We start from the raw sequence: 27,986 nt of genomic DNA, 5'->3' as shown, positions 1-27,986 counted from the left end.
CACCTCCACCCTGATCCCACCTCTGTGTCCACTTACAGCACCCTCTTCCTCATCTCCGCTTGTACATCCATCTCCTGCAGCTCCATCCTGATCCCACCTCCTCCACCTCCATCCCTGCTTTACTGTGGCTGCACTAAGTTTCTCCAGACATCCCCCTGGTACCTTGGTGGGCACAGCCCCACGGTCCCACATCACTGGTGCTCTTGGTGCTGCCATCCCCTCCCAGACCCTCCCCCGGGGCACAGCCACCGTGCGGGGCGGGATCCGGCCGGGACTGACCCCACCGAGCCCCACTCCCAGGCTGATGCCCACCTGCCATGGGACACAAAGCCCTTTTCCCCCTCGGACACGTCCCCTGGCACGGACACCGGGCTTGTTTGACGTGTCTTTAATAGAAACCGCCGGCGGTGGGGCGGAGCCCCGCGTACAAAAGCTGGCTGGAGGAATCGCGTATTGCATAGAACCGTGGTGTGGGGGACCCGCCCACCCCCCCAAAATAGTCGCCTTTTAGAAAACAAAAAGCGTCTCTGAATAAAACTCTCCTGGTACAATAAATACTCTGGTGCCCTCGAGCTGGCAGAGCCGGGGAGCCTCAGCCCGCCTGTTCCCGGGGAAGGGGCGTGGGGGGTGAGTGGGAAATGCCCCCGGTTTGGGATGGCCCGGTGCTGGGATACCCCTGGATCCAGAGCCACCGGTTTGGAATGACGCTAGTTTGGGATGTCCCCAGGTCTGAAATCCCCAGCTGGGGATGGCCCCAGTTTGGAATGCCTCTGGGTCAGGATGGCCCTGGGCAGGAATGCCTTGGGTCCAGGTGCCCCATTTGGGAGCCCCGGTGTCAGGATTCCCTGTTTGGAAGGCTCTGGTTCAGGAGGCCCCTTGGTTAGGAGCCTCTGGGTCGGAATATCCTGGTTTGGGATTCCCCCCGGCTCAGGAGCCCTCAGGCTGGGAGTCCCTGATTTGGGAGCCCCTGGTTTGGGACAGTCCCAGTTTCGTATGCCCCCAGTTTGGGAGCCCCTGGTTTGTGAGGGTCCAGTTTGGGATGTCCCCAGCTTATGATGCCTCTGGACTGGGATAACCCACCTCTGGGGTACCTGACTGCCTCCAGCTTGGGGATGCCCCGGTTTCGGGACGCCCAGGTCAGGATGCCCCGGTGGGGGATGCCCCCGGGTCGAGATGTTCCTGGATCAGGATGGAAGTCCTTGTTTGGGATCCTCTGGTTCAGGCACCCTTGAACTGGGACACCCGCAGTTCGGGAGCCCCCAGTTTAGTTCGGGACCCCCTGTCTGGGTGCTGGGGGGCGATGACCCCCATCTGCAGCTCAGAAGCTGGACTCTGGCACGGCCGCGGGGCGCAGAGGACCGGGGGGCTGCCGGCCCCGCTGCAGCGTGGCCCCGGAGGGACCCCGGGCGGACAGGGGGGTCCCCCCCGCGCCCCTGCCCAGCGAGGCGGATCGGCGCAGACCCCCCTCGGGCCGGGGGGGGAGGCTGGCCGAGCTCCGCGACCGCCCCAGCGCCGGGGGCCCGGGGGGGCGCCGGCCCAGGGGGACACCCGCGTCCCCCTCGGGCAGCACGATCCGGGGCGGGGCCCCAACCCCGGGGCTGCCCTGGCCCAGGGGGGGCCGGCGCGGGGTCCCCTCGGCGCTGGCGGCTCGGCGGAGCCGGGTGGGCCGTCGGGGGCCGCGGGGGGGGCCAGGCTCCCCCTGCCCCGGGGGTCCGACGGGCGCGATCCGCACGCTGAGGCTGCGACCCTGCAGACCCCGCACCGGGGGTCGCGCCTCGAACCCGCCTGCGGGGGAACCACGGTCAGGGGGGCTCGGGAGCTCCGGGGGGCGGGGGGGGCTTGGGGGGCTGAGCCTCACCGTTCTCCGGGGCGGCGGCGGTGCCGGAGGGGTCGGAGGCGGTGCCGGGGTCCGTGCCGGGGTCGGTGCCGGCCAGGCGGAACAGCCAGTGTCCCGGGGGGGCGGCGGAGCCTGCGGGGAGCGGGGGGGGCGCTGGGCCGGGGGCCAGAGCGGGGGGGCCCGTCGGGCCACAATGAGGCACCCGGGGGCACCCAGCGTGGGCAGCGGGGGGACATCGGCTGGGGGGCATTGCGGGGGCATGTAGGGGTGTGTGCACATACGTGCAGATGTATGTGTGTGCACACGTGTGTAGGTGTGTGCACATGTGTGTGGGGGGGTGTGCACGTGTGTGGGGTGTGTGCACACATGCAGATGTATGCACAGGCATGTAGGTGTGTGTGCACAGGCATGCAGATGTATGTGTGTGCACACGTGTGTGTGTGTGTGCAAATGTGTAGGAGTGTATGGACACGTGTACAGGTGTTGCAGGTGGGTCTGTGTGCACAGACATGTAGGTAGGTGTCACATGTACATGTGTGCACACACGTAGGTCACATGTATGTGTGTGCACACGTATATGCAGGTGTATGTGTGTGTGCACACATGTGTAGGGGTGTGTGTACACGTGTGTAGGTGTGTACACGTGTGTAGGTGTGCACACAGCCATCTGGTGTGTGCATACACGTGCAGGTGTTGTAGGTCTGTGTGCACAGACATGTAGGTCTCACATGTAGGGGGGTGTGCACACACGTGTAGGTCACACGTAGGGGAGTGTGTGTACATATGCAGAGGTATGTGCATGTACATACCCCTGCATGGAGGGGTGTGTGCACACACATAGGGGGATGTGTGTACATATGCAGGGGCATGTGCACACACATGTAGGGGTGTGCGCGCGCACGTAGGCATGTGCACAAATGTGTGGTGCGTGTGCTGTGCAGGGTGCTGTGTGGCCACAGTTCCAAGCACACCTGTGTGTGCCCCAGTGACACTGCTGACCCCACGTCAGCACTGTGTGTGACCGTATGTCCATGCACATGCATGTAAACCTGGGTGCACTTGGCTGTACTGTTCATACCTGCCTGTTTGTGCACACGTGTGCAAGGGTGTGCACATGGCTGTGCCGTGTGTGCTCAACACAGCATGCCAGTGTGCATCACATGCGTGTACATGGGCAGTCTTGGCTATGCTGCATGCCCAGCGTGCTGTCCATGCACAGGTGTGCACGTGTGTCCATATGCACACGTGTGCATGGAGCCCTGCTGCGTGTGTGCTGAATGCACATGCAATTGGCTCTGCTGTGCATGCACTTACCTGTGTGCACACGCATGCCCTCAGCCAGGTCGTGGTGTGCTCACACCCGTGTCTGCACACACGTGTGCTTGGCAGTGCCGTGGCTGCCCAGCCCCGCGTGCGCCAGCGTCTTTGGTCATGCTGCACATGTTCATGTCAGCACACATGGCTGTGCCCCACGTGTTCATGTCAGCACACGTGGCTGTGGCCCACGTGTGTGTGTGTGTGTCTATCTATGTGTGTGTGTGTGTCAGCACACACGGCTGTGCCCTGTCCCGGGGCGCGGTGCCGGGCGGTGCCGGGGCACAGGGCTCAGGGAGGTGGGTGCTCACCCCTGCCGGAGCCGCCGGCGGACACGGCGTGGCGGCGCTGGTAGAAGAGGATGTAGGCGCTGCGGGTGCTCACCTCCGCCTCCCGCACCCCCTCCACGCGGCTGTCGTCGTAGCTGTACCACCGCCCGTCCAGGGCGTTGCAGCAGTAGGCTGGGGGTGAGGGGGGCACGGGGTGAGGGATGCGGGCTCTGCCCTGGGACCCCCCACCAGCTCCAGGGTGCAGTGGGGAGCAGGAGCAGAGACACGGTGGGGGAGCAGGATGCGGCTGGGGTGCCTGCCCTGGGGTGGCTGCAATGCCATCCTCTATGTTCTCTGCACCCCAGCTCCCCTCTGCCTTGCCCCATGGTCCCCAAACCCCACGGCATGGTCCATGGTCTACCCTCCTGTGATGTCCCCCAAACCCCATGCAGTGCCCCACAGCGTTTTGCCACGCCCAAGGCACACCCTTCTCCCGTGCCCCCAGCCTCATGCTGTACCCCATGGTACAACCCCCACATTGCCCCCAAACCCCACTCCATGCCCCACACCACAACCCTTCAGTGCCCCCAAACCCCATTCCATGGCACCAAACCCCACACCACAACCCTTCAGTGCCCCCAAAACCCACTCCATGGCACCAAACCCCACACCACAACCCTTCAGTGCCCCCAAACCCCACTCCATGGCACCAAACCCCACACCACAACCCTGCAGTGCCCCCAAACCCCACACCACAACCCCGCAGGGCACCCCCAGCCCCCTGCCCTTCCCCACGGCCCCCCCAGCCATGCCCCTAAACCCCATACCGTGCTCCACAGCACGCTCTTTGAGGCGCCCCCAAACCCCACACTTTGCCCAGCAGTTTGCCCACCACGCCCACCCCGTGGCCCCCCCTGCAGTGCCCCCGCTCACTCACCGGTGTAGTGCCCGCCCTGCATGCTGCCGTGGTGGTTGCAGACAGCGTACAGGTCGTAGAGGTAGTCTCGGGGGCAGCCCGGGGGCAGGCGGAGGGGGGGCTGCCAGGGCGCCCAGCGCCCCAAGAGCTGCCCCCCGGGCTGGCCCCGCTGTGCCACATGAGGGGCCATGTCGAGCCCCCGCAGGGGGAACCTCACCAGCGTGGTGAGTTTGTGCCGGTGCTCGGCGACCTGGCGGAAGCGCTTGAGGTGGATGATGAGGATGTCGGGTAGCGTCCAGAGGCTCAGCTTCACCGTGCCCTGCTGGGGCACCTTGCAGTGCGGGCAGCGCCAGGCATCGTCCGGGGCCAGCTGGGGACACCACGGCACCGTCCTCAACACCCCCCTGCCACCTCCAGCGACATCTTACACCCCGACAGCCGCCGCGCCACGGGCAGGGCTTGGTCCCGGTGGTGGCTCTGGCAGGCGTGGGCAGAGAGCAGGTGCCCACACGGGTGTGGGGTGCCCCGTACCTGCTCCTCCTTGGTGTAGAGCTGGAAGCACTCGTCCAGCGTGCAGCTGTGCTGCTGCCGGTGTGCCTGCTGCTGCAGCCGCACGCTCTCCGCGTCCTGCACCACCTCCTCCTGGATGTTGCCGAAAAGGCTTGGGGGAGGGGGGGACACGATTCTGGTCAGGGAGGGTGGCCTGAGTGTTGGGGTGTCCCCCCCACCCTGGGGGCAAGCGACTCACCGCTCTTTGGTGCTCATGTCCCACTCCACTGTCAGCTTCACGTGGGGGGGGCCACCTGCCCCGCTCAGCTGCAGGGCTCTGGAGGGGAGGACGACGTGAGATGCCCCCCCAGAACCCCCTGTCCCTGTGGGACCACCTCCTTGCCCACTTGTGGTGGCAGGCAGGGACAGCCACCACCTCCCTGTGCACCACCCACAGCAGGGACACTGGGCTGGGGACACGGTGCTGGGGGAGCAGGGTGACCACCACTGTGGCTACCCATGGTGGCACCACTGGCCATCCATGGTGACACTGGAAAGCCACAGGGACACCTTTGGCCACCCATGGTGACACCACCATGCACAGGGACACCATAGCCACCCACAGGAACACTGCACCCATCCATGGTGTTGCCACTGGCCACCCCCAGCGAGTGAGGGGACATCCTGGGGACAATCCCGTCGCTGCAGTGCCCTTACCTGTCAATGGCAGGGTGGCAGAGAGGGCGGGGGTCCTGCGGGGACAGGTAGATGCAGGGGACCGAGCCCCCAGCCAGGCGGATGCGGAAAAGGGCTCCTGTTCCCTGAGAGGGGAGAGGGGGCTATGGGGTTGTGGGGGGACAGAAGCCCCCTGGCCCTACAGCAGCACTGGCAGGAGCCAGGCTCTGTGACATGGGACACAAAAATGCTCAAAAAAACGGATTTCCTTGGTCCTCAGGGCTGAGTTGGCAGGGGGGGACATCTGTGGGGCCAGGGATGTGGGGCTGGAAGATGATCTGCCCCACTGGCTGTGGGGTAGCTGGGGGGCAAAGGGGCACCACGGAGACACCAGAGCCCATGGGATGGTGGCACCTGGGTGCTGGGGAGTGCAGCTGGGCTGGGGTGGCTCTGCTGCGGGAGCTGGGCAGCACTGCAGCCACACACAGTGATGCTGTAGCCACCCATGGTGACACCATTGGCCGCTGCAGTGACAATGAGACAATCCCCAGGGTCACCTCAGACACCCACAGGGACACTGTGGTCACCCATAGTGACACCACTGGCTGCCTGCGGTGCAAATATGACCACCCACATGGACAGCAGGGCCACCCACAGTGACCACCGGCATCAATGGCACAACCACTCCAGGGCCACCACAACCACCCCTGGTGACACTGTTGGCCACCCCTGGTGACCCTTCAGCCAAGCACAGCTCTACCATGGCCACCGAGGGTGTCACCACAGACAGTGACAGTGCTGCCATCCCTACCCAAAGCTCCACCGTGGCCACTCATGGAGACACCATGGCTACCCACAACTCCACCAGGGCCACCCATGGAGACACCATGGCTACCCACAACTCCACCAGGGCCACCCATGGAGACACCACAGCCACATGTGGCTCCATCCCTGCTGTCACCACTGTAGCCGGTGCCAGCAGCCCCAGGAGGGTACAGGGTGTCCCTCCTCATGGCTCACCTGTGCCCGCACCTCTCCCCGCAGCAGCGCCCGCAGCTGGGCCAGGATGCTCTGCTGGAGCTGCTCCCAGGAGATGCCCCGCTCCTCCCTCAGCACCAAAGGCGGCCCGAACCTGAGGACAGGCAGTGGGGGACAGGGCTGAGGGGCACAGGCGGCTCGGGAGGGACACCTCGCACCCCGTCCTGCAGCGGGAGGGCAGGGCGGGGTCACGGGCAGGGGGTAGGTGACAGTACCTGGCGAGCTGGGGGCCGGCACCCGCCGTGTTGCAGAGCAGCAGCAGGATGCGGCCGCCCTGCCCGCGGTGCAGGCAGTCAGAGGAGCGGGCAGCAGCGGGCGGCAGGCGTGGCCCCTCCGGCCGGGCCACCCCGGGGGACGCGGGCAGGCTGCGGGGGCACCCTGAGGAGGGCGAGGGCATGGAGGGGCTCTCGTTAGTTAGTTAATTAGTTAATTGGTGCGATGCGATGCCCATCGTGGGTCCCTGCCTGTGCTCCCCTGCCTGCAGTGCTGCCTACACCCTGTGCTTCCCACCAATCACAGCCTGGGGGGCTTGGCCTCCCACCAATCACACCACAGCACGCCTGCCTCCCACCAATCACACCACAGCACGCCTGCCTCCCACCAATCATAGCAGAGCACGCCTGCCTCCCACCAATCATGGGTGGGGGGGGGAGAAACTACCACCAATCACAGCACAGCACACCCGCATCCAACCAATCATGGGATAGGGGCAAACAAGGCTCTCATCCAATCACAGCAGACAGGACACAGTTCCCACCAATCAGACCATGAGTGGCAAGGCTCCCACCAATCACAGCAGAGAGGACACAGCCCCCACCAATCACAGTAGAGCGCACCTGCCTCCCACCAACCACAGCTAAAGGGATCTGTTTCCAACCAATCCCAGTAGAGATTTCAAACCAATCCCGTTTCCTCCAACCCCAGTGGAGCGCAGCTGCCTCTGACCAATCCCAGCAGAGAGGATCCACCTCCCCACCAATCCCAGCAGAGGGGATCCACCTCCCCACCAATCCCAGGGTTGCTCCTGCCCCCCTCCCAGCCCAGCTCCAATCCCAGCGTGGCACAAGCCACTCCCAACCAATCAGAGCAGCGCAGGCCTGCAGCCAGTAGCCAATCAGGGGGCGGGGGCGGTACCTGTGCGGCGGGCAGGGGGCGGCTGGAAGGCGTAGAGAGGAGCCCCCTCCCCGGCAGCTCCCAGCTCCTCCTTGTCCCCCAGCGAGCGCAGGAAGCCCCGCGGGGACACCTCGGCCAGGATCACCTGTGGGATGGCACCCAGCACCCTCAGCATCCCTGAGAGGGGGGTGTCCCCCCACCCTGTGTGTCCCCCCCCCCCCGTTACCTGCTCCGGGGGGATGCACCCCTCCCGTGCCACCATCTCTCGCAGGTCGGCCACGGTGCCCAGCAGTGGCACAGCCAGTCCCACCCGCACGAAGCGCCAGCGCTCGCACTGCAGCACCAGGGTGACGTTGAGAGCCCTGGGGACACCACGGGGACACACTGACACACCTCAGCCATGGGACACTGCGCACTGTGCTGAGACCTGACACTGCTCACAATGACCACTTTGGCCACAACCCCCTGCAGCACCATAGGATGGGGACAGGTGGGGGGACAGGGCCAGGCAGAAAGGGACCTGAGGGTACTGATAGGAAGCTGAACCAGAGCCAGGGGTGCCCAGGTGGCCAAGAAGGCCAATGGATCCTGGCCTGGATCAGGAACAGTGTGGCAGCAGGGCAGGGATTCTGCCCCTGGACTGGGCACTGCTGAGGCCTCACCTCGAGTGCTATGTCCAGCTCTGGGTCCTCAGCTCAGGAAGGACATGGAGGGGCTGGAGCAGGTCCAGAGAAGGGCAACGAGGCTGGGGAAGGGTCTGGAGCACAAGTGCTGTGAGGAGCAGCTGAGGGAGCTGGGGGGGCTCAGCCTGGAGAGGAGGAGGCTCAGGGGAGACCTTCTCACTCTCTGCAACTCCCTGACAGGAGGGGGGAGCTGGGGGGGGTCGGGCTCTGCTGCCAGGAACCAGCAGTAGGACAAGAGGGCACAGCCTTGAGCTGCCCCAGGGCAGGTTTAGGTTGGACATTGGGAAGAAGTTCTTCCCAGAGAGAGGGATCAGCCCTTGGAATGGGCTGCCCAGGGAGGGGGTGCAGTCCCCGTCCCTGGAGGTGTTTGAGCAGAGCCTGGATGTGGCATCAGTGCCATGGTCTGGGTGACAAGGTGGGGTTGGGTCATGGGTTGGACTGGATAGTCTCAGAGGTCTTTTCCAACCTAGTTCATTCTGTGATTCTGTGACCCACCCACACAGCAGCTCCAGCTCTGGGCTGGCAAACACCCCATGGACACAGCTCCTGCAGTGGGTTGCTGTCATCCATCCCCAGTGCTGCCCCCAACTCCCACATCGATTATTTCCCCCAAACCATGTAAATGACTCAGGTTGGAGCTGACACCCTGCTGGGTGCTGGATGTGCCTCTCCTTTTACCACGACTTGGGGGGGGGGTCGGGCTCACCTGGTCTGGCGCAGGGGGATGGGCAGGGAGATGCACAGGAAGGGGTCGAAGGTGTTGCTCTGCTTCAGGCAGTGAGGGCACGTCAGGGAGGACCTGTGAAACATGGATGGGGAGCATCACCAGACTCTGGCCCCCCCAGAGTCCCCACCCTGGGGCTGCAGCACCCTGTCACTGCTTCTGCACCCTGGGTACCACATCCCACAGAGCTCAGGTGGTCCCAGCATCACACTGGATTGGCATGAACCTCCTGCCAGGGTGAGGCACCACAGCCTGTACCTGCCTGCCCAACCCCACGGGCTGCTCACTCTGAAACCTAACAAGGGCACCCACAGTAACTGGTGCTAGAGAGGTTAGAGAGAAATGCCAGGGCTGGGGGATCTCCCGCTCTCATGTACGTAGCCCCAAAATTCCCCCACATCCTGTTCCCTCTCCCAAGGGCTGGCACAGTCCAGGGTGGCTTCTGGCTCCTGGGGGCTTTGAGTTGCCCCCAGATGTCCTGGGTTAAGCAGGGACAACGTCTTGGGGTGCTGGGAGGGAACAGGAGCCCTGCTGATAAGCAGGGCTGTGGCTGGGCTGCAGGAAGGAGCAGTGATGGGCAGCAGAAGGACAGCTGCCTGTGACAAGCCCCAGGGTGTCACCACAGCCCTGGGACCACCAGCTCTCCTCACCCAGGCCCTGCCTGGAACAACCACCAGCTCCAGGGGAGCCCTGGGGACAGTGAGAACTCATCTGCTCTGCTGGGGGGTCACAGGGCCACTGTGGGGGAGCAGGTCCCCCTGCCAGCAGGGACCATCCCATCTCCCATTGGAGATTGGCTTAAGTGAACCTTTAATGCCAACCGTCACCTTACCACCAATTTCTTTTTAATTCTGTTTTTTTATTACTTTTTTCTTATTCTCCTGCCTTTATATTCAACAAAAAGGGGGAAATAAATTAGAAACCCAAATTAAAATCCTGAATGTTTGTTATTTGTCACCTTGAAGAGCCACTGAGCTCCCCGGGAAGCAGCCACACAAATTAATAAATCCCTTTGCACACAGCTCTGGCACAGGGAAGGGTGGATAATTAAAGTGCCTTTTTTTCATATATAGGCCAAGGGATTAATTGAGAGAGGAGGAAGGGCTTGTGATGCCAGATGCATCCCCTCATGCCTGCACTGCCATGGCATGGGCACAGGGTAGCCAGATGCTGGCCCTCCAAGCATCCTGTGAGTCTCAGACAGATGAACATGTGGGATGACCCATGCAGGGACACCATTATGCTGGACTGCTGGGACAGGCTTGGGAAAACCCTAATCCTGACCCCTGTGACAGAACCACAGAATGGTTTGGGTTGTGAGGGACCTTCAAAGACCATTCCATCTGCCCCCCCTGCAGGGACACCTTTCACTAGACCAGGTTGCTCCAAGCCCTGTCCAACCTGGCCTTGGACACTTTCTGCCCATGGGAGAAGCAGCTCCGGTGCCTGGGCTGGGTGGGATGATGGGATGGATGGATGGATGGATGGATGGATGGAACACCTCCCTGTCTCATCTCTTCCCTCACAGGGCTCACAGGAGGGTGAAGCCCCAGTGGGGCAGGATCCAGCCCTCCACTCACCTGTACTGTGCCTGGAAGTGGCTCTGCACGAAGCTCTGCCCCCGGGGGTGCTGGGCAGCCGGCGGGGACCTGCTGGCACTGCCACTGTCCTTGCCAGGCTGGGGGGACAAGAGACAAGTGGGTGAGTGAGGTGCCAGGGTGACCCTCCACCCTTCAGGCTCTGGGGACATCTCCTAGTGAACCAAGGCCAGTTTTGGTGTCCCCATGGCACGAGGAAGGGCTGGAGGTGATGCCAAAGTGACCCTGGCACCTGCCTGCCTGGCACTGCTGTGCCTTCCAGGCTGCCTGTCCACCTTCTCCTGGGGAATCTTTGGGGTACATTCCATCCACCAGCAGCGCAGGGCACAACGGGTTAATGAAGGGTCTGTAGTGGTGGACCCCCAAGGGCCACCCAAAGCAGCCCCAGTGTCCAGAGCTCCTGGACACTGAGGAACTGGAGCTGGGATTGCATTCAAGCCCAGCTGAAAAGCTCCGGGAGGGAAATCCTGGGTGAGCCATAGCAGCACCCCAGCAGGGGAAAAGCTTGGGGGTGGGGGAAAGCTGGTCCCCTGTAACATCCCCCCCACGGAGCCCCAGTGCCCACGGGCACACCCCCGGGCAGCAGGGAGGTGCCCACCCCACCCAGTAAACGTGCCCATGGGCACTGGGAGCTGGGGCACGGGGGGTGAGGTGGTGGGATGCTGCAGCACGTCCCTGTGTCTGTGTTCATGTCCGTGTGTGTCTCCATCTCATGAGAGATGAGCTCCTGGAGCAGGTGTGCACATTCCTGGGCATGCACCCGCCCGGGGAGGGGGGGAGACACGGCTGGGTGCCAATTAACCACAGGCAAATCCCCAGACCAGGGGAGCTCAGCAAAGGTCAGGCTGGCACGATGCCCTCCCGGGCAGGTGGGCTGGTGTGGGCTGCAGGCACCCAGAAACCAGCCCTGCTGCTGCTGCTGCGTGTTTCCCCAGCAGCAAGCCCAGGCACAGCACCCAGTGTGGCACCTGCCACATCAAGCCCAGGCACAGCACCTCGTATGCTGAACCCAGGCAAGGATCCTGGCACAGCACCTCGTATGCTGAACCCAGGCAAGGATCCTGGCACAGCACCCACCACGCTGAGCCCAGGCAAGGATCCTGGCACAGCACCCACCACGCTGAGCAGGGCAGGGCTCCTGGCACAGCACCCATCACCCCGACTCTGCCCCAGCACAGGGCTCTTGTGTGGGGGGTGCAGGTGGTGGGCACAGCGCCCCTCTGACAGCTGAGATGTGCCCCAGGGACACCAAGAAGAGCAGAGTCTTCTGCTCCACTCCATAGGGAATAAGGACACTGGGATGTGACTGTGTTACACAGCCAAACCTGCCTGGGCAGGTGACACCCCCTGCCTGCCCCCTGCCCTGCCAACCACCAGGAGCCCCATGTCAAGGACAGGAGCCACTGACTGCATCCCCGGAGCCCAGTGACAGAAGAGATGCTGCAGAAAGGAGTGTTGGTGGCTTGGGAAGGGACTGGGCTGTTTTGGGGTAAGACAGTGAGTTTCTGGTGTCGCAATGAGAAGGATTGAAAATCAATGAGGTATTTGGCCAGGAAGTGGATTTTCCTCATGCCATCTGCTGGCACCAGGTCCTGCTGAGCCTGACGTGTCCTTAAGATCTGTGCAGGGCTGGGGTCCATCTGGTGTGGATGACAGTGGGCCTAGATCACGTCTGTGCCCTACACGGCCCCAGAACCCCCAAAACCCAAGGGGACACCTCCTCCTCCAGCCCTCCCAGCAGCCAAGCCTTGGTCTCCACCACAGTGGCCCCACAGCCCGCTGGGTGCCACAGCACACACCTCATGGGCCAGGAGGGTATTCCTGACCCTCCAGCCTGCCCAGCTCTGCTCTCCTCACTTTCTGCCCAACAGCTGAGCTCCCCAGTCCCTGAGCCTCAGGATGGGCTTGACCAGGAGCAAATTGTCTCCCCATCCCCATCCGTGGGTATGTGCACACACCCTCCTCCTCCCCAACACTAGGACAGGCACGTGTGTGCCCACCTCCATCCAGACACTTCCAAGCCATTTATCCAGGCTCCCACCACCCCCGCTGGGCACCCCCTCCCCAAGGACACAGGTGTGCAGGTGCCACTCAGGTGGCATCCCCCAAGACTGGGGAACGCCAAACAAAACCACGGATGCTGAAGGACACACAAAGGGCCCCATCCTCAGAGCCAGGTAGGTGCCCCGGGCATTGCGTGGGCAGCTGAGGGCACTGCTGGTGTCACACCACAGCCCATGGTACACGTGGGCACCTCACATTTAACGTGAGCAACAGGAGCTGCCAGGCTCTCCCAGAGAGCCTGGGGTATCCAAACAACTCACGGGAAAGGTGGCAGGGCTGAGGACAGCCCAGCTCAGTGCAGGGATGGCTGCAGGACCCTGGCCAAGCAGGGCTGGGAGCCACAGGGCTGCCCCAGCCAGAGGCTCTAGAGATGGGCACTGCAGCTGAGCCCTCCCCTGTGGGACAGAGCTGTGCCCACACCAGGCTGGAGGCTGGGCAGGGGCTGCCCATGGGACCCTGACCTGCACCCTTGGGCACAGCCATGACACCCCAAGCAGGAGGAAGCTGGACCCAGGCTCCCTGTGCCCAAGATGGGCATCACCCTCAAAGTGGGGACAGCACATTGTAGAGCTGGGAGTCACTCCCAGAGTGGGGACAGCACTCTGCTGAGCCGAGCTGACGTGGCAAATGCCAACTGCACAAATCCATTCACTGCAACAGGCAGCACCCAGCAGGGAGGGGGGAGCAGGGAAGGAGGGAGCAGGGAAGGAGCAGGCAGGAAGCAGGGAGGCAGGCAGGGAGGGCCAAGGCCAGGGCAATGCCTGAGCACAGATGGATCGAAGAAGACTTAATTACTCATTTTGCCAGCAGCAAAGCTGCTGAGCTGTAATTACAGCGGGCTTAGCTGGAGGCAGGGAGGGCTGGGGGGGCTGGATCTCCTCCTCACCAAGCAGCCCCAAGAACCAGGATGCCCACCAGAACTGGGATGCTCCTGCTGACACCCCCACGCTCTCCCAGCACTCCAACCACCCTGCTCACCCTTCCAGCACCCAGATCCCACCATCCTTCCACCCACACACCGACCAAACCACATCATCCATATCCCCATCCACACCGGGGCGGGGCCAGCTCCAGTCCCACTGCCTCCCAGGACATTCCGGCTTCCCCGCTCCCAGACCTGGCCCAAACAACCTGAGCCAGGGTGTGCAGCCAGCCCAGTGGGGTTACCCACCTCCTGGGGGCCACGGGTCTGCTGGGCAGGGGAGGCAGCCCCCAGGTCCTCGTGCATGCGGTCCAGCAGCCAGAGCAGGAACTCGAGGGCGTCGTGCTGCGCGTTGCCCCGGAACTGTGAGCTGTGCTTGGAGACAATGTTCTGCAAGAGATGGGCAGGGCAGGGGTGAGCCACAGATACTTCATTAGCACCCACCACAAAACCCACCCCTGCCCCATCCCTGCAGTAGTGCCTGCTCTCATTCTGCCTCTACAGGGACATCGTGGCCACCCCGGGGACAGCAGAGAGGTGGGGACACCAGCACACCAGACAGTAGCTCCATGCCCATCATCGTGGTGTCCCAGCTGCTGGCATGAGACTGGGAGGGGATAGCCTGCTGTGGCTGGGCACAGGGCACACCCCATACGAGCCAGATCAGCCCACAGGGACCCACCAGAGTCACCTGCCCTGAGCACTCCAATGGCACCAACTCGGTGTCACAGCCAGGAGAAGGCAATTCCCAGCACTGGGATGCTGTGATGCTCCCTCTGGGTACCCTGCCCCAAAAGCCCATGTCCCCATGCCACCAACACCACCCCTGCCCCATCAAAGAGAGCACCTCCCTGCCTGTAACTCCATCACTGCCCCAATCAGGCCCTAATGTCCTGTGGTCCCTGCCTGCCCTCACTGAGCACTGGCCACGCCACAGTATTTGGGCTAATGAGCATTAATTCACCTCATGGTGAGGTGAGCAGTGCAATGCCCTTATGGGGGGTTCCCCCCTCACTGGGGGGTGTAGGGGGGAAAAACAGGGCTGGGAATGCCATGGGGCTGAGATGATATCCAGGCAGGATAAGGTGTCACCCACCAGGGTGATCTCAGACCACCAAGCCAGCGCTGAGCCAGTTCCCTTGCCGAGTCAGCCAAGCTCCCAGAGGTGCTACATGCCCGTGATTTGGGTGGCCCCAGGGTATGTGCCAGCAGCAGATGCCAACAGCCCACGAAAGCTGTGTATGTACTTGCCAGGATTGGTCCCTGACCCCGAAAAAGTAGGATGCATACGGTGTGAATCCCTGGGGAAGCCTAGGGGGCACCCAAAATAGCAGAGTTGGGGGGATCCCCAAGGACTTATCTCCAAGTCTGGGCTGGTCATGGCCCCTCAGAGGACAATTTTAGGAGCTCAGCCCCAAACCCAGCACCAGGAGGGAGAAAGCCTGACCATCCGTGTGGATTTTAACTGGGTGGCGCAGTTAAATCCCCACCATCCGTGCTGATTATAACCAGCATGTTGGGACCTGCCAGGACAGGGATCAGACCTCCAACATCGCTGGGAAACACCTCAAGCCAAGACCCCTCTGGCCACCGCTCTGCTTGTCCCCAGCCCTGCTCCCAGCAGTACAACCACCCCAGTACAAGCAGAGGGAGCAAGGCCACCACAGATGGGCTTCCAGCAAAACGAGTCACTGACTCGGCTCTAAATTTTAAAATCTTACTTGGGCTGCTTTAAAAAATGAGGTGGAAATTCGTGGAAGCTGCAGGTAACCACCAGGAAGGAGGGAATGCAAAGCAAAGGCTGGAAGTCTGAGGGGTTTTTTTTTGATCTGTGCCTAAGGAATGTGTGTGTTCAGGAGCAGAGGGCATGGAATTGTTGTGCCCAGCAGCACAGGAGGTGGTTGCTTTACTATAGGGCTGTTAAAGGCAATGAGCTCCTGCAGAAGCACCCTGTGGGGTGGGTGCTGCCAGCCTCCAGGCCAGGACTGGAGGAAGGAAGGATCCCCCTGGAAAGGGGGGCAGAGAAGTGGGTACCCCAGACCTTGCCCACGCAGATACAGACTGGCTGCTACCCCAGGGCAGGGCCTGGCTTTCCACTTTGCAAAGTTCATCGGCAGCACCGGGTCCCTCCCTGCTGAAATGTCCCTGGGACACGTGTCTCTGAGCATGGGGAGTTGTGGTGCCAGGCTGGATGTGCTGTCCTGTGCCTGACACTCTGTCCCTGTCCCTAGCTGGGGGCAGGCCCACAGCACACTGGCATGTGCCCAGCAGGGATGTGACACACACTCAGTGACAGGGCCCGAGGCCACTGAGTTGGGCTCCCGGGGCACTGTCCTGCCTTACCCCACCAGCACAGCCAGCGGGGGCTCACCCTTATGGCCCAGTGGTGTGGCCATGGCTGGGAGCCCACCCACCCACGGGAGCTCAGAGCTCGGGTGACAGCAGCCCAGCCACAGAGGGGTGATGGCAGCAGGGCTGGGAGGTGTCTGGCAGGACAGGGTCCATGGGGAGCACGAGGCAGCGGAGTGAGTGATGTGAGCAGGGGGTGCTGTGGGTGCTGTAAGTGGGGAGATACTGATGGGTCCTGTGAGCTGGGGGTGCCAGTGGGTGCTGAGAGTGGGGGGATGCTGGCAGGTCCTGTGAGCAGGAGGTGCTGGTTGGTGCTGGGAATGGTGCTGGATGCTGGGTGGTGCTGGTGGGTGCTGAGAGGAGGGATGCTGGTAAGTGCTGTGAACTGGGACTGCTGCTTTGTGCTGGGAGTGGAGGGATCCTAGGAGTGGGGGGATGCTGTTGGGGGGCTGGGGGTATCCTGGTGGGTGCTGTGAGCTGGGGTGCTGGCAGGGGTGTCAGAGGGTGCTATGCTAAGAGTGGGGAGATGCTGGCAGGTGCTGGGAGTAGGAGATGTTGGTGGAGCCCGTGAGCTGGGCATGCCGGTGGGCGCTGGGGTCTGGGAAAGGCATCAGTGGGTTCAGAGGGAGTGCTGGTGGGTGCTGGGGTCTGGGAAAGGTGTCAGTAGGTTCGGAGGGGGTGCTGGTGGGCGCTGTGAGCTGGGGACGCCAGTGGAGGCTGGGGATGCCGCTGGGGGCCGGGGTCACTTCGGGACGCGCGGGGCGGGTCCGGTCGGTACCTTGAACTCCGCGGAGAGCTGCGGGGTGTAGTCGCGGGTCCAGAGGGCTCGCACCAGGGCCGCCAGCCGGTGGGTGACCTCGGCGCGGGCCCCGCGGGCGCGGTACCGGCCCAGCGCCAGGCGCTCGGCCAGCGGCGCCGTGTTGCTCAGGCACTGCACCACGGCGTTCATGAAGCAGGTGTTCCCGTGGTTCCGCAGCCCCTGCGCGCCCGGCGGCCGCTCCCCGCCCGGTCCCGCATCGCCCCCCGCGCCCCCCGGGGCCGCCGGGGCCGCCCCGCCGGGCCGGCGCCGCTCCCCGCCGCGGAACCCGCCCTCGTCATCCTCCGGGGCGGCTCGGCGACCCCCGCGCCCCCCGGCCAGGCGCGCCCAGGTGCGGAGCAGCCGCCCGGCCAGGCTGCCCAGCGAGCGCAGCGCCCGCCGCCGCCGCCCCCCGCCGCCCCCCGCCCGGGGCCGCCGCCGCCCCCCGGGGCCGCCGCCCGTGCCCGTCCCCGCCGCGCTCATGGCCGCGGGCGGCCCCAGCCCTGCCCCGGCCCCGCCGGCCCCAGCCCCGGCCCCGCCGCGGCGCTCATGGCCCCGGGCGGGCGCTGGGCGCCGCCGGTGCCGGTGCCGGTGCGGGGCCCGGAGGGGCCGGGCGGGAGGTTTTGTGCGCGGCCGGCTCCTCCCCCGGCCGGGCTGGCTCGGGAGAGGGAGACGGAGACGGGAGGAGGAGGAAGAGGGAGCGGAGAGGAGGAGGAGGTGGGGGGAGAGCGGGGAGCTGCCGCTGGCGGCACGGGCGGCCGAGCCCCGCCTGCCTGGTGTCCCCGGCATCACCCCGGGTGCCCCAGCCCTCCACCCCCAGCATCACCCTGGGGTGACCCAGCCCTCCACCCCCAGCATCACCCTGGGGTGACCCAGCCCTCCACCCCCAGCATCACCTCTGTTACCCCAGCCCTCCACCCCCAGCATCACCCCGGGGTGACCCAGCCCTCTGCCCCCTCCACGGTCCCTGGATTTTCCCAGGAATCCCAGCCATGCTCCACAGGTGCTGCCCTGCTGCCCTCAGCATCATCTCAGGCTGACTGTGAGATGCCCCAATTCTGCCACCTCTGGATGCTCTCAGCTGGGACAGTGGGACAATGGCCACTTCTGCACCCACCACACTGAGGTTTTGGCACATAACGAGGGTTCCTCCACACAGAGACACAAAACGAGGGTTGCCAACCCAGCGCTGGCAGAGCCTGGAGGCTTTGCCCACCTCCTTCCCACCCTGCACCATCTGGCACCATGCTCAGGTGCCCATTTGGGGTCTGTCAGAGCCTGGCTGGGGAGGGATGGTGCCTCCTGAGCCCTCCCTGTGTGGTGGGAGGACGAAGGATGTCCGAAGACAACAGGTCAGCTCCCTGCTCTCCATCTGCAGCACCTTCAGCAGAGAAAACCCACTGTGGGGTTTACAGGCAGCTTTCAGATGGATTAGTGCCCTGGTCCAGCTGGACCTGTCCCATGGCACCATGCCAGCACAAGGAGGGGGTCTGCAGCAGGACCAGTTGTTTCTGCAGTAACTTACCTTCCACTCACCCACAGCCTCACAGCAGCACATTTCTCTTCAAACATCTCTGGGGGACTCAAATTGCCAAAGTCAGTCCAGATACATGAGGCTGGCACCTGCATTCTTCTGCCAGCAGCCCCAAGATGAACTCTCACCCAGGACTGCTCTGATGGCTCCCACCAACCCCCTGGGATAACAGCCTGGAGCGGAGATGGGAGGCAGCAGGGCTGCCCAGTGTGCCAATGGACCCAGCACATCCCAGCAGCTGCTGTCCAGGGCCACAGGGCTGGGAAGGGACAGAGCAGGAAGGAAGTCCCTCTGCCAGGCAGGGGTGGCCACTAAGTGTCACCTTACTGCAGGGCAGGGGGGTGGCAGTGGCCCCATTGCAGCCAAGCAGCTCTTCTGTCCCTGAGGAACTGCCAAGGCTGATGCTGAGCTGGGGAGTCGGTCCCTGGGGGGTCTAAGCTTGATTTTGGATGCTGCAGGCTCTTCCATCCCTACAGGCCTTGGCAGCATCCAGCAGCGTCTCCCCATGTCCCAGGGAAGGATCTGCTGTGCCAGGCAGCATTCCCACCACCTTCCCCACCCTGCAGAGGAATGAGGCACCATCAGCACCCCAGGCACAGGGATGTGCTGCAAGCCCTGCCCTGGACACAGCTGGTGATGACGTGACTTCAGAAGACATGGAACAAAGTAATGGAGCTGTCATGATCCCTCCTCCCTGCAGGCCCCGTGTCCCTGTGCTGGGGGCTGTGAGCTCAGGCAGGGTGGTGGCAGGGAGATGGTGACTTCTCTCAGAGACACAGGGCTGGCACCTGTCAGTGTGCTGGGCACAGAGGAGGGCAGAGGGCTGTGAGCTGCCACTGGGGCCAGGAGTGATCTCAGACTAAATCCATCGTGTCCTGGCGATGCTGAGCTGATGGAGGGGGATCAGCCACCCATGGATCCTCTGGGGATGGCTCTGCCACAACTGGCCCCGGCTTATCCAGAGAGGAGAGAGGGCTGAGCCCAGCTGAAGTTTTCCTCCCACCAACAGCCAGCCCTGGTGGGTACGGGATGTCCCCCGAGAGCCTGGCACTGGTGGGGTGAACCCCTGCCAGGCCTCCCAGGGAAGCAGCCCCCTTCTAGGAATTATCCAGACCTCTATCCCAGGGGGCTGCTGCCCTGGGGCCAGCTCAGTCTTTCCTGCCAAGGAGGTGGGAATGACAGTGGGAAGCAGCCCTGCCTGGCAGGGTGGAGCCCACCCTTGGGTGGCCTGGGCTGGTGGGATGTGGTGTGATGGTTCTGTGCAGGACCTGGTCCTGGATAAACCCACTGGCACCTTGTTGGCTCACTGCTCCCAGCCTGGCTAAGGAAAGCTGTTGGCACTGTGGGGGGGGTCTCACTGTCCCAGGCAGTCAAGGAAGTCAGCTCCAAAGCTGAGCAAAAATTCCAGCTACAAACACCCTCAAATTCAGAGGTTTGACTCTTGAACTGGCTCTGAACCCACAGTTAAAGCTCATTTCTCAGCATCCTCCTGGCCAGAGAGCTGTGAAATCCATCTTTATCAAACCAGTAGATAAAATGCTCTTTTGGGAAATACATCCTCAATATTAGTCTCCCTTATCCTATACAAAGGTCACAATCCATAAAGCAAAGTCCTGAGCACTCCCTGGACCCCCAGCAGATTCCTGGCCCTGCTCACAGGCCCATCCACTGCAAACCCTGCTGTAGACCCTGAGGAGATGGAAACTGGGATCTACCAGAGCGTTTGCATGAGGACATGGGGATTTTTTCTCTCTGAATTATTTAACAAAGGCAGGTTGTGCTTCACGCAGTGTGGGAAGAATGGGTTTATCGGCTCTAGAAAACTCCCAGCTCACTGAAAAGGAAAGTACTTGTTGTTTCTCTCTGGTTGGTTTTGGCTGGACACTCGAGCCCAGCAGCATCCCACACGAGCCAGAACAGCAGTGGTGGGAGTGAGGGAGGGAACCCGAGCAGGGCTTAATGCTGAGCTAAGTGGAACCAGAAATCCAGAGCAACTTGCTAAAGAAAGCAAGGAAAAACTGAAAGAAAATGTGAGGGGAGTGGATAGTCCGAGAGGAGGGAATGGATTGAGAGAGTCAGATCAGAACCCGGTGTTTGTTGGAAGGGGATGGATGGAAAGCAAGACCTGATGAACACAGGAAAGGTAAAGAGTCTAAAATGTGACAGTGAAACACAGTCAAGTCAAAAAAACCCAAACCTGCCAGAATTTGAAAGTATTGGGTAATGAAAGTGGCTTTCCCAGGGCCCTGTCAGCCCCCCAGCTGTGCTCAGCTATGCCAGTGCAGGGAATGCTGACAGCACACGTCAGCCAAGGACTTAAAAATCTGTTGGATTTTTATCTCAGTGTCTTTCCAAGCACCAGGCACGGGCATCCTGTGACTGGTAGCACAGCCCACCCAGCCTGGTGCAGCCAGTGGTACCTTTCCAACAGGTAACACCAGTTTTTTCCAATCTAAGGCAATTTGCACGCCAGGGTGAGCTCCAGGAATGCTCACCATGCTAATCTTCCTTTCAATAATATTGTATTTGTGATCTTCCCTCTTCTTCAGATCATTCCAGATGCGATGCCTTCCTATTCAGGCTAAATCAAATATTTATTGGCGCTGCAGCACAACGGCACCGCTGGGTTGCATCAGCACTTTCTCCCTAAAATGCCTTTTTTGGGATCTCCTGGCTGTCTCCAGCCTCTGCCTTTCCAGCTCCTGTTTTCTCTGTACCAGGCTTAGACTTTGGAGCAAATGTAGAGTGGGGAAAAAGTGGGGAGGGGGGAGGGAAAGAAAGAAAAGGGGGAAATGCTTGGTCACTATTATGGAAAATTCCTTGCTGTTATGGCATGAACTGTCCCAGTGCTTTGGACACCAGACAGCTGGGATGAATATAAAAACATGGACAGTTTGGGTTTGATTAGGGAGACACGGTGACAGGATGGCACTAGAAATGTTCCCTCTGGCTGGGCATGAGCCTCCATGCCAGGGAGGCACTTGGATATTGGGATGAGCACTAGGATAAAATCCTGAATAGATTGGAGCTGAGCTGATTCAGGCCCGAGAGAAATCCATTTTCACGCTGCCAAGTCATAATGGTTATAACAAAAAAGGAGAAATCTTCCTACATGCTCGCTGGGCTTTGCCACAGGACAATGTTTTCTTTCTTTAAGCCTCTCCCGCTCTCTTGGCACGGGCTGGGAACATCTGTGCGGCGGAGTGGAAACTGCTTTCAACAACCCCCAGCCCGCCGCCGGGGCTCGCAGCCCGCGGGCAGGTGAGGGGGGGTGGCAGGGCGGCTCTGGGGGAACCAGCCTGCTCTGGATGCTGTCCATCTCGCTGCCCCTCTCCCTGCCTGCACCTCTACCCCTCTCCCTGCCTGTAGCGCTGCCCTTTTCCTACCTGCACCCCTTCCCCTCTCCTCCCTCCACATCTGCCCCTCTCCCTCCCTGTGTGCACATCTGTCCCTCTGCCTGCCTGCACCACTGCCCCTCTCTCTGCCTGCATCTTTTCCCCTCTCCCTGCCATTTTCCTGCCTCCACTTCTTCCCCTCTCCTCCCTGCACCTCTGCCCCACTCTCTGGCTGTACCTCTGCCGCTTTCCCTACCTGTATCACTGCCCTTTCCCTGCCTGCACCTCTGCCTCCTCCCTGCCTGCACCTCTACCCCCTCCCTGCCTGCACCACTGTCCCTCTCCCTCCCTACCTGCACCTCTGCCCCTCTCTCTGCCTGCACCTTTTCCCCTCTCCTGCCTGTCCCTCTCCTTTTCCTACCTCCACCTCTTCCCCTCTCCTCCCTGTCCCTCTGCCCCTCTCCCTGCCTGCACATCTGTCCCCTCACTACCTGTACCTCTGCCACTTTCCCTGCCTGCACCTCCACCCCTCTCCCTGCCCGCACCAGTTTTATGGCTGAAGGCAGGCAGAGGAATCTCCCCCCTGTCGAAACACCTCCTTCTCCAGCCTCTCCAAGTAGGATTAAATTATAGATAGCAAGCTGAGTTGTTTAGTGCCCCGATTAAAGATGCATGGGGCCTGCCTTTTTTGGGAGTGTGTTTGAGGAGGGACAGCATCAAGGCAGGTAAAAGCTGCTTTTCCAGGGACCTGGGCTCGTGCTGGTGAATAGCCATGAACATGCTCCATCGGTTCAGAACATGAAAGCAGGAGATAACCCCGAGCTGCAGGAACTTCTGCACTTTGTTTGCAGCAATTTCACTCTGGTTTTAATGCATCTGTACCATCCCTGGCTGCTTCACTGAGCAGGTGTCTCCGGGCTCTTTCCACCCATTATCCCCCTGAACTGAGATGCTGGGATCTCCACAGCAAGCACTGAACCTGGGGGTGAGAAGAGGCAGCTGAGCCCTGATACACCAGCACTGAGCAGGGTTTGTGCTGTGGAAACCACCTGAGGCTCCCTCAGGTCAGGCTGGGGGAACTCTGAGGCCTCAGCTGGAAACCAGTCTCACACCTTGGGTATCTCCAGGATCAATAAGCCACCTTCCAGAGCTACACACATGAAGCTACATGGCTTGGCAACAGGGCAGAGCTGGGAGCACCAGCAGAAACCCAGTGTGAGGCAATGGGAGGCATGTCCATGGGGAAGGGTGAGGCTCCAGTGTAAATGGGTCTCCAGGATCCCAACTAGGTGCCAGCAGCCAGGGAAGGCATTTCTAGGGGGACAAGGGGATTGTAGGTGCTTGAGGCAGCAGCAGTTCCCCCCTTTCCTAGTGGAACTCCTACAGCCCAAGTCCTCAGGGTGTGGACACACCACCCAGCAGGGATCTCCACAGAGCCATCACTTGTGGCCACTGGAATTCATCACAGGTCTCCCAAGAGATCCATGGCCTGCCTGGATGGAGATGCTGAGCTGCACCAGAAAAGGAGGTGTCCTCCTTCTCCAGAGGATTGGCAAACACTGTTCAACCTTCAGCTCCCAGTCAGCTGGTCTGGGAGCTGCTGGAGGAGAACAGAGCCAAATGCCATCCCTCCCTTACTGCCCACTGCCTGGTAGAGGAAAGCCTGGGTACCTGGGGAGCAGCCAGGATGCACATGAACAAGCCTTGAAGGACCTGCGAAGTCCAGACTGACTGGACAGAGCAGAGGGCAGCGGCCAAAGGTCCAGGGACCATGTGGAGACCCCCTGCTCCTTGCCAGCAGATCAAGGGGATGCCTCCTGCTAAATCCCGTTGTTTAGGGCTGGGACACCACAATGGCTTTGCCCTGAAGCCTCCAGCAGTATATCCATGCTGTGACCTTCCTTGGAAAGGTTCTGGTGGGCTGAATTCCCCAGGGACTTGCTGCCCCCTTTTAGCCCAGGGAGGGGCTCCTCTTCTCCTGGTGCATCATCCCAGCTCGGCCATGCATTTGGGCACCTGAGGGGATGAGCACCAGGGAATCCATCTCCACACAAGCAGATGCCACGAGGTGCTGAGGCGTGTGAAAACCACCAACAAAAATACGAATTTCAGATGCTCGTGTGTTATAACCCCTTAGTGTGAAGGTTTTGTGCTGAGAACAGGAAGGCAAGGGGGGTGAAGCCTTTCAGTGGTGTCCATGGCCTGAACCTGGGAAAAAGAACTCACTGTGGGGGTGGCATCAGGGGGCTGGAGCCAAATTCTTACTGGTCAAGGGCTCTTATCCCAGCACTGATGGCACAGCTGGCACCCGGGTGTCCCTCCCTGGCCCAACGCCGAGAGCCGATGGCTGTTTTCCCTGAGAGTTGGACAGCACTGAGATGTGTTTAACACAACTTTCTTTTATTTCCCCACACAATAGTAAATAAAGCCATTTCCAAAACCTAGTACGTTCCTGATTCTCACTGATATTCCCTTCATCCTCTCCCCCAGGCCCTCAGGGGCCAGAATTCAACTCCACTTTGACATCTCTGGGGTCAGTCAAGGCAGCGTAAGGGAGCTGGTGCAACAACAGTGCCTGTGCATTTCCACAAGAGAAAATTTGGCAAGATGTGGGGGCTGAGGTGTCAGGAGCAGATGCAGCGGGTGTGCAAACACATCTTCTGCCAGTGACACCTCTTTGCTGCTGCGGATACGACTGGAGCAGCATCAGCTGCCTTTGCCTGGGCATAGACGGGGGCACTGCCATCCCCAGCACACTCCTTATGGCTGATCCTGCACACAGGAGCTGGAGATCTCCATTATCCACCAGCTGTTCTTCATGACTCATGACAGCCTAATGACACATTCCTGCTGTACAACACAACGTGCCTGCTGTCAGGCAGTGCAGAAGGAGGAAGTTGGGACTGCAGCTCGTGTTTGCCAAACACAAGCCGGCCGCTGGCAAGGAGCAGCACAGGTTGCTGTGCATATCTGCTCCTGGAGTTATTCATGTAGGTCACATCCATTTGTACTGCTCCAGGGGCTCCCTGGGGACCTGGGATGTGCTGGTGTGGAGCGTGCAGAGCTCTTAGCACTCATGAGATGTGCTGGGAGGGACAAGGCTGTGCTGGGGGAAGAGGTGCTGCCGAGTTGCCACGTAGCTGAGCACTGCTGGGGAAGCCTGGAAGGTCATACAGCTACCTACAGTCACAACCTGTGGGGTTATCACCACTATTTCCTTTGTGGGAATGTGCCCCAAATCATCTACCCCTACAGCAGCAAGGATGTGATGGCACAGCCTTGTGCATGGACACAGGGGTGAGGGGCTAACGGGGCGTGGTGTGCCACAGGACAGGGGAGATGCTGCTGCTGCCACTGCACCATCACCCTGGGCAGTGACCTGCATCAGCTGCACACTGCAGCAAGAGAACTCAGCCGGTGTCCCTGTCTAAAATCTGCCCTGGTTTCAACAAAGTGACGCTGCTTCCCACCCAAAAGCAATCTCAGCAGGACAGGGTTCCTCCAAGGAACCTCTGCTCCCAGATTTCCAGTCTGGAGGGTGGAAGTCTCAGAGCCTGAGCTGCCTGGCTGCAGCCACAAACAGAAAGTGTGGTTTGGCAGCCACAGCTCTAGAGGGTGACAGTGGCCAGGGGAGTCAGGAACTCCCGTCTCACTTTGCTGCCTCTGGGGCGTGAAGAACCAGCTGGAGCAGCAGGAGAGTCCAGGGCTCTGCTCTTTACAGCCCGGGAGCAGCCACACCAAAACAGGCCTGTGGCTCCCCAGTGGGCACTTGGATCCTCCCCACACCTGCAGTGAAGGTTTGGTGTGATCTGGTGGGGACAGAGTGGCTTTGCTGAGGTGGGGCTCTGACAGACAGTGTTCTGCATCTCCGAATCCTGCACCGTGAGCAGCTGGGGGTGACTCGGGTCTTCAGGGCTGCCTGGTTGGCTCTCACAGGCTCCACTGCTCGTCTGTGTTCCCCCAGCACAAGCACAAACATTTTGCCTGCCTGTCCCACATTCCAGTGGTTGGATCCTGCCTTCCAAACCACAGCGAGCGTTGCTGCCGAGCTTGTAGAACCTGCTGGAGTGTTTATTGCTGCAGAGCATCAAGGCTCAACTCCAAAGGGAAAGAGGAAGGAATGACTTAATTCCTTTGCTAGAGGCTCTGTTAATGAGAGCAGAGATATTTCAGCCAGAAGGAATATATTTGCATAGTGTTTGATGGACAACAGAGGTGCACAGATACCCTCCAGGCCAGTCCAAAATGTTCCACCTTTACTGTGCTATAAGCAGGAAACATTTTTAGTGGCACAAAATGAAGAAAAATGAGCAATCATACCTTTAAATCCTTGTCCTCCTTTGCCTACCAGAACAGCTAATACTGTCAGTACAGGTGTGACACTACCTATTTTGTCACTGCCTGTAAATCATCTTTATTAACTAAAACATCTAAAATCCTTAACATTAAGGACTGCAACATTTTACTGCATTTTAATTCATGACAGAATTCTCACAGGTCTTCAATGCCTGCAAGAGAAATACTCACTTCACTTGATCACTACACAGGCTGCTGCCTACACTGATCTTTAAACAAACAGTATCTTGAGAGCTGTTGCTTTTAATACTAGATATGATATTGAGTAAGTAAAAGTACAAATACCCACTCAGTGGAAATTTTGAGCCTGTTTGAAAAATTAGGCAAGCAACCAGGAATTTGAGTGTGTCTAGCTGGAAACACCCAGGCATTTTTAGAACTGACTGCACTCTCACTCTTGAAAACCAGGCCCCTGAAGAGAGTTTTAAATTGTACACAGCAAAAGAAGAAGCCCCGACATCCTTGTATTCCTTTGAGAATGTGGATTTAAAATCTTGACTCAAAAGAGCTTCCCAGTTAAATGCCAGAGTTGGAGCTGAGGGCTTTTTCCTTAATCAGGACCAGACAAATTAAAATAAACACAGAAGACTGAATTTACACAACAAGTCATTCATTAAAGGCAGGGCGAGAAGGGGGGAGGGAGAAGAGACCACGTGAAAGCAAGAGAGAGCCTACAAAACTGAGCAGAGATACAAGTCAGGCTGTGCCAGAAGACTATCAGGAAAGGTGGCAGTAACAACATGTAAGTGTTAGAACAACAGCCAAGATGATTTTCAGAAGTGATGAAACCTTTCACACCAGTCTAAAAGGAACAGCAGATTCATAGATGCCCTGAAAAAGTCAGACCTGTTTAGTCAGTGCTATAGGGGCTCTCTGGAGAATCTGATAAATGCATACCATATAAAAATAGTGTCCCCTCTTATTGTAAAAATGCTTTAGAATTACCTCAGCTGTAAGAGAAAAGGATCATTTGGACTGGCTGGGGAATCCCAGACCAGACCACCACCACCTGGAATCCCAGAATCCCAGAGTAGTTTGAGTTGGAAGGAATCTTACAGATCATCTCATTCCATGTGCTGCCATATGCAGGGACACCTTCCACTAGACCACTAGCCCTGTCCAACCTGGCCTTGAACACTTCCAGGGACAGGGAGTCCACAACCTCTCTGTGCCAGTGCCTCACCACCCTTGTATTAAAGAATTTCTTCCCAATACCTAATCTAAACCTTCCCTCCTTCTGCTGAAGGCCATTCCCCTTATCCCCACAGACAGGGGAATACTCAGACACTCATTTGATTTGGGCAGGGTGGGATACATTGCTTTGGGCATTATGGCAACAACCACTTCTTTCCAGCTGAAGTGCAGAGTCAGTGCCAGGACAGTGCTCAGGGTCTGCACCAACAGTGAGCTCTGGCCAGCAACTGGTGCCAGGAACACAGAGGGCCTTCAAAATGCTCTTAAGCAACATTCATTTACCAGGTTAATCGAAAAGAACTGACAGTAAATCCGTGGGTTTTAGCTAAAGCCAAGGTACACAATCCCACAGCTCCCCTGTGCAAGGGCTGGGCTCCCAGAGGAGATGTCACACTGGTGGGGAACATGTGAGCCTGAGGCTGGCTGGAGCCTGGAGTCATTCCTGCTTGTAACCTGACAGGCTGCCAGGATTCTGGAGTAGGTCACTCGAACAAATCACTGGAGTGCACGGAGAACACCACTGAACTAAAGGAGGAGCAGGGCACGAGGAAACCCTGCATTCCCCAGAGAGGTTTGAGCCCTGTCTTCACCTCTACATTACACCTTGCAAGACTGAACCTCAACATCTCCCCAGGCTGAATCACAGCCCTTTTCTAAGTGGTTTTCTTCAGTGGTTCATTTTATTTTCCCCTTTAGCTGACCTCTCCTTTTAATTTTTTCTTTCCTTTCTGAGATCCTGGCTTCACTGCTCTGCCTTTCCTGGTCTTGGCATGACCTCCT

General features: G+C 60.0%; 1 protein-coding gene across 3 annotated transcripts; it reads right to left on the bottom strand.

Annotated features, from left to right (window-relative positions):
• Positions 1-372: 372 nt before the first annotated feature.
• USP43 (ubiquitin specific peptidase 43) lies at positions 373-17,270 on the bottom strand. Of its 3 annotated transcripts, none has more exons than XM_032706982.1 (15): positions 16,770-17,270; positions 13,892-14,032; positions 10,639-10,736; positions 9,041-9,133; positions 7,878-8,013; positions 7,673-7,796; positions 6,754-6,916; positions 6,521-6,632; positions 5,543-5,646; positions 5,085-5,162; positions 4,868-4,997; positions 4,358-4,706; positions 3,463-3,612; positions 1,859-1,969; positions 373-1,785 (listed from the first exon to the last, which is right to left on the bottom strand). In XM_032706982.1, the coding sequence occupies exons 1-15, from the start codon at positions 17,268-17,270 to the stop codon at positions 1,319-1,321; spliced, it is 2,757 nt and encodes a 918-aa protein (XP_032562873.1). In that variant the 3' UTR covers positions 373-1,318. The 3 variants fall into 3 exon arrangements, with proteins under 3 accessions (XP_032562873.1, XP_032562872.1, XP_032562874.1); XM_032706981.1 differs by having other exon boundaries at positions 3,536-3,612; XM_032706983.1 differs by having other exon boundaries at positions 373-1,969; positions 3,536-3,612.
• Between the last annotated feature and the right edge of the window lie 10,716 nt (positions 17,271-27,986).

Source organism: Chiroxiphia lanceolata, chromosome 19, assembly GCF_009829145.1.
Source record: "Chiroxiphia lanceolata isolate bChiLan1 chromosome 19, bChiLan1.pri, whole genome shotgun sequence".
NCBI classification, from domain to species: domain Eukaryota; kingdom Metazoa; phylum Chordata; class Aves; order Passeriformes; family Pipridae; genus Chiroxiphia; species Chiroxiphia lanceolata.
Note: the sequence above shows the minus strand (reverse complement) of the source record. Positions and strands in the feature narration are given on the sequence as shown.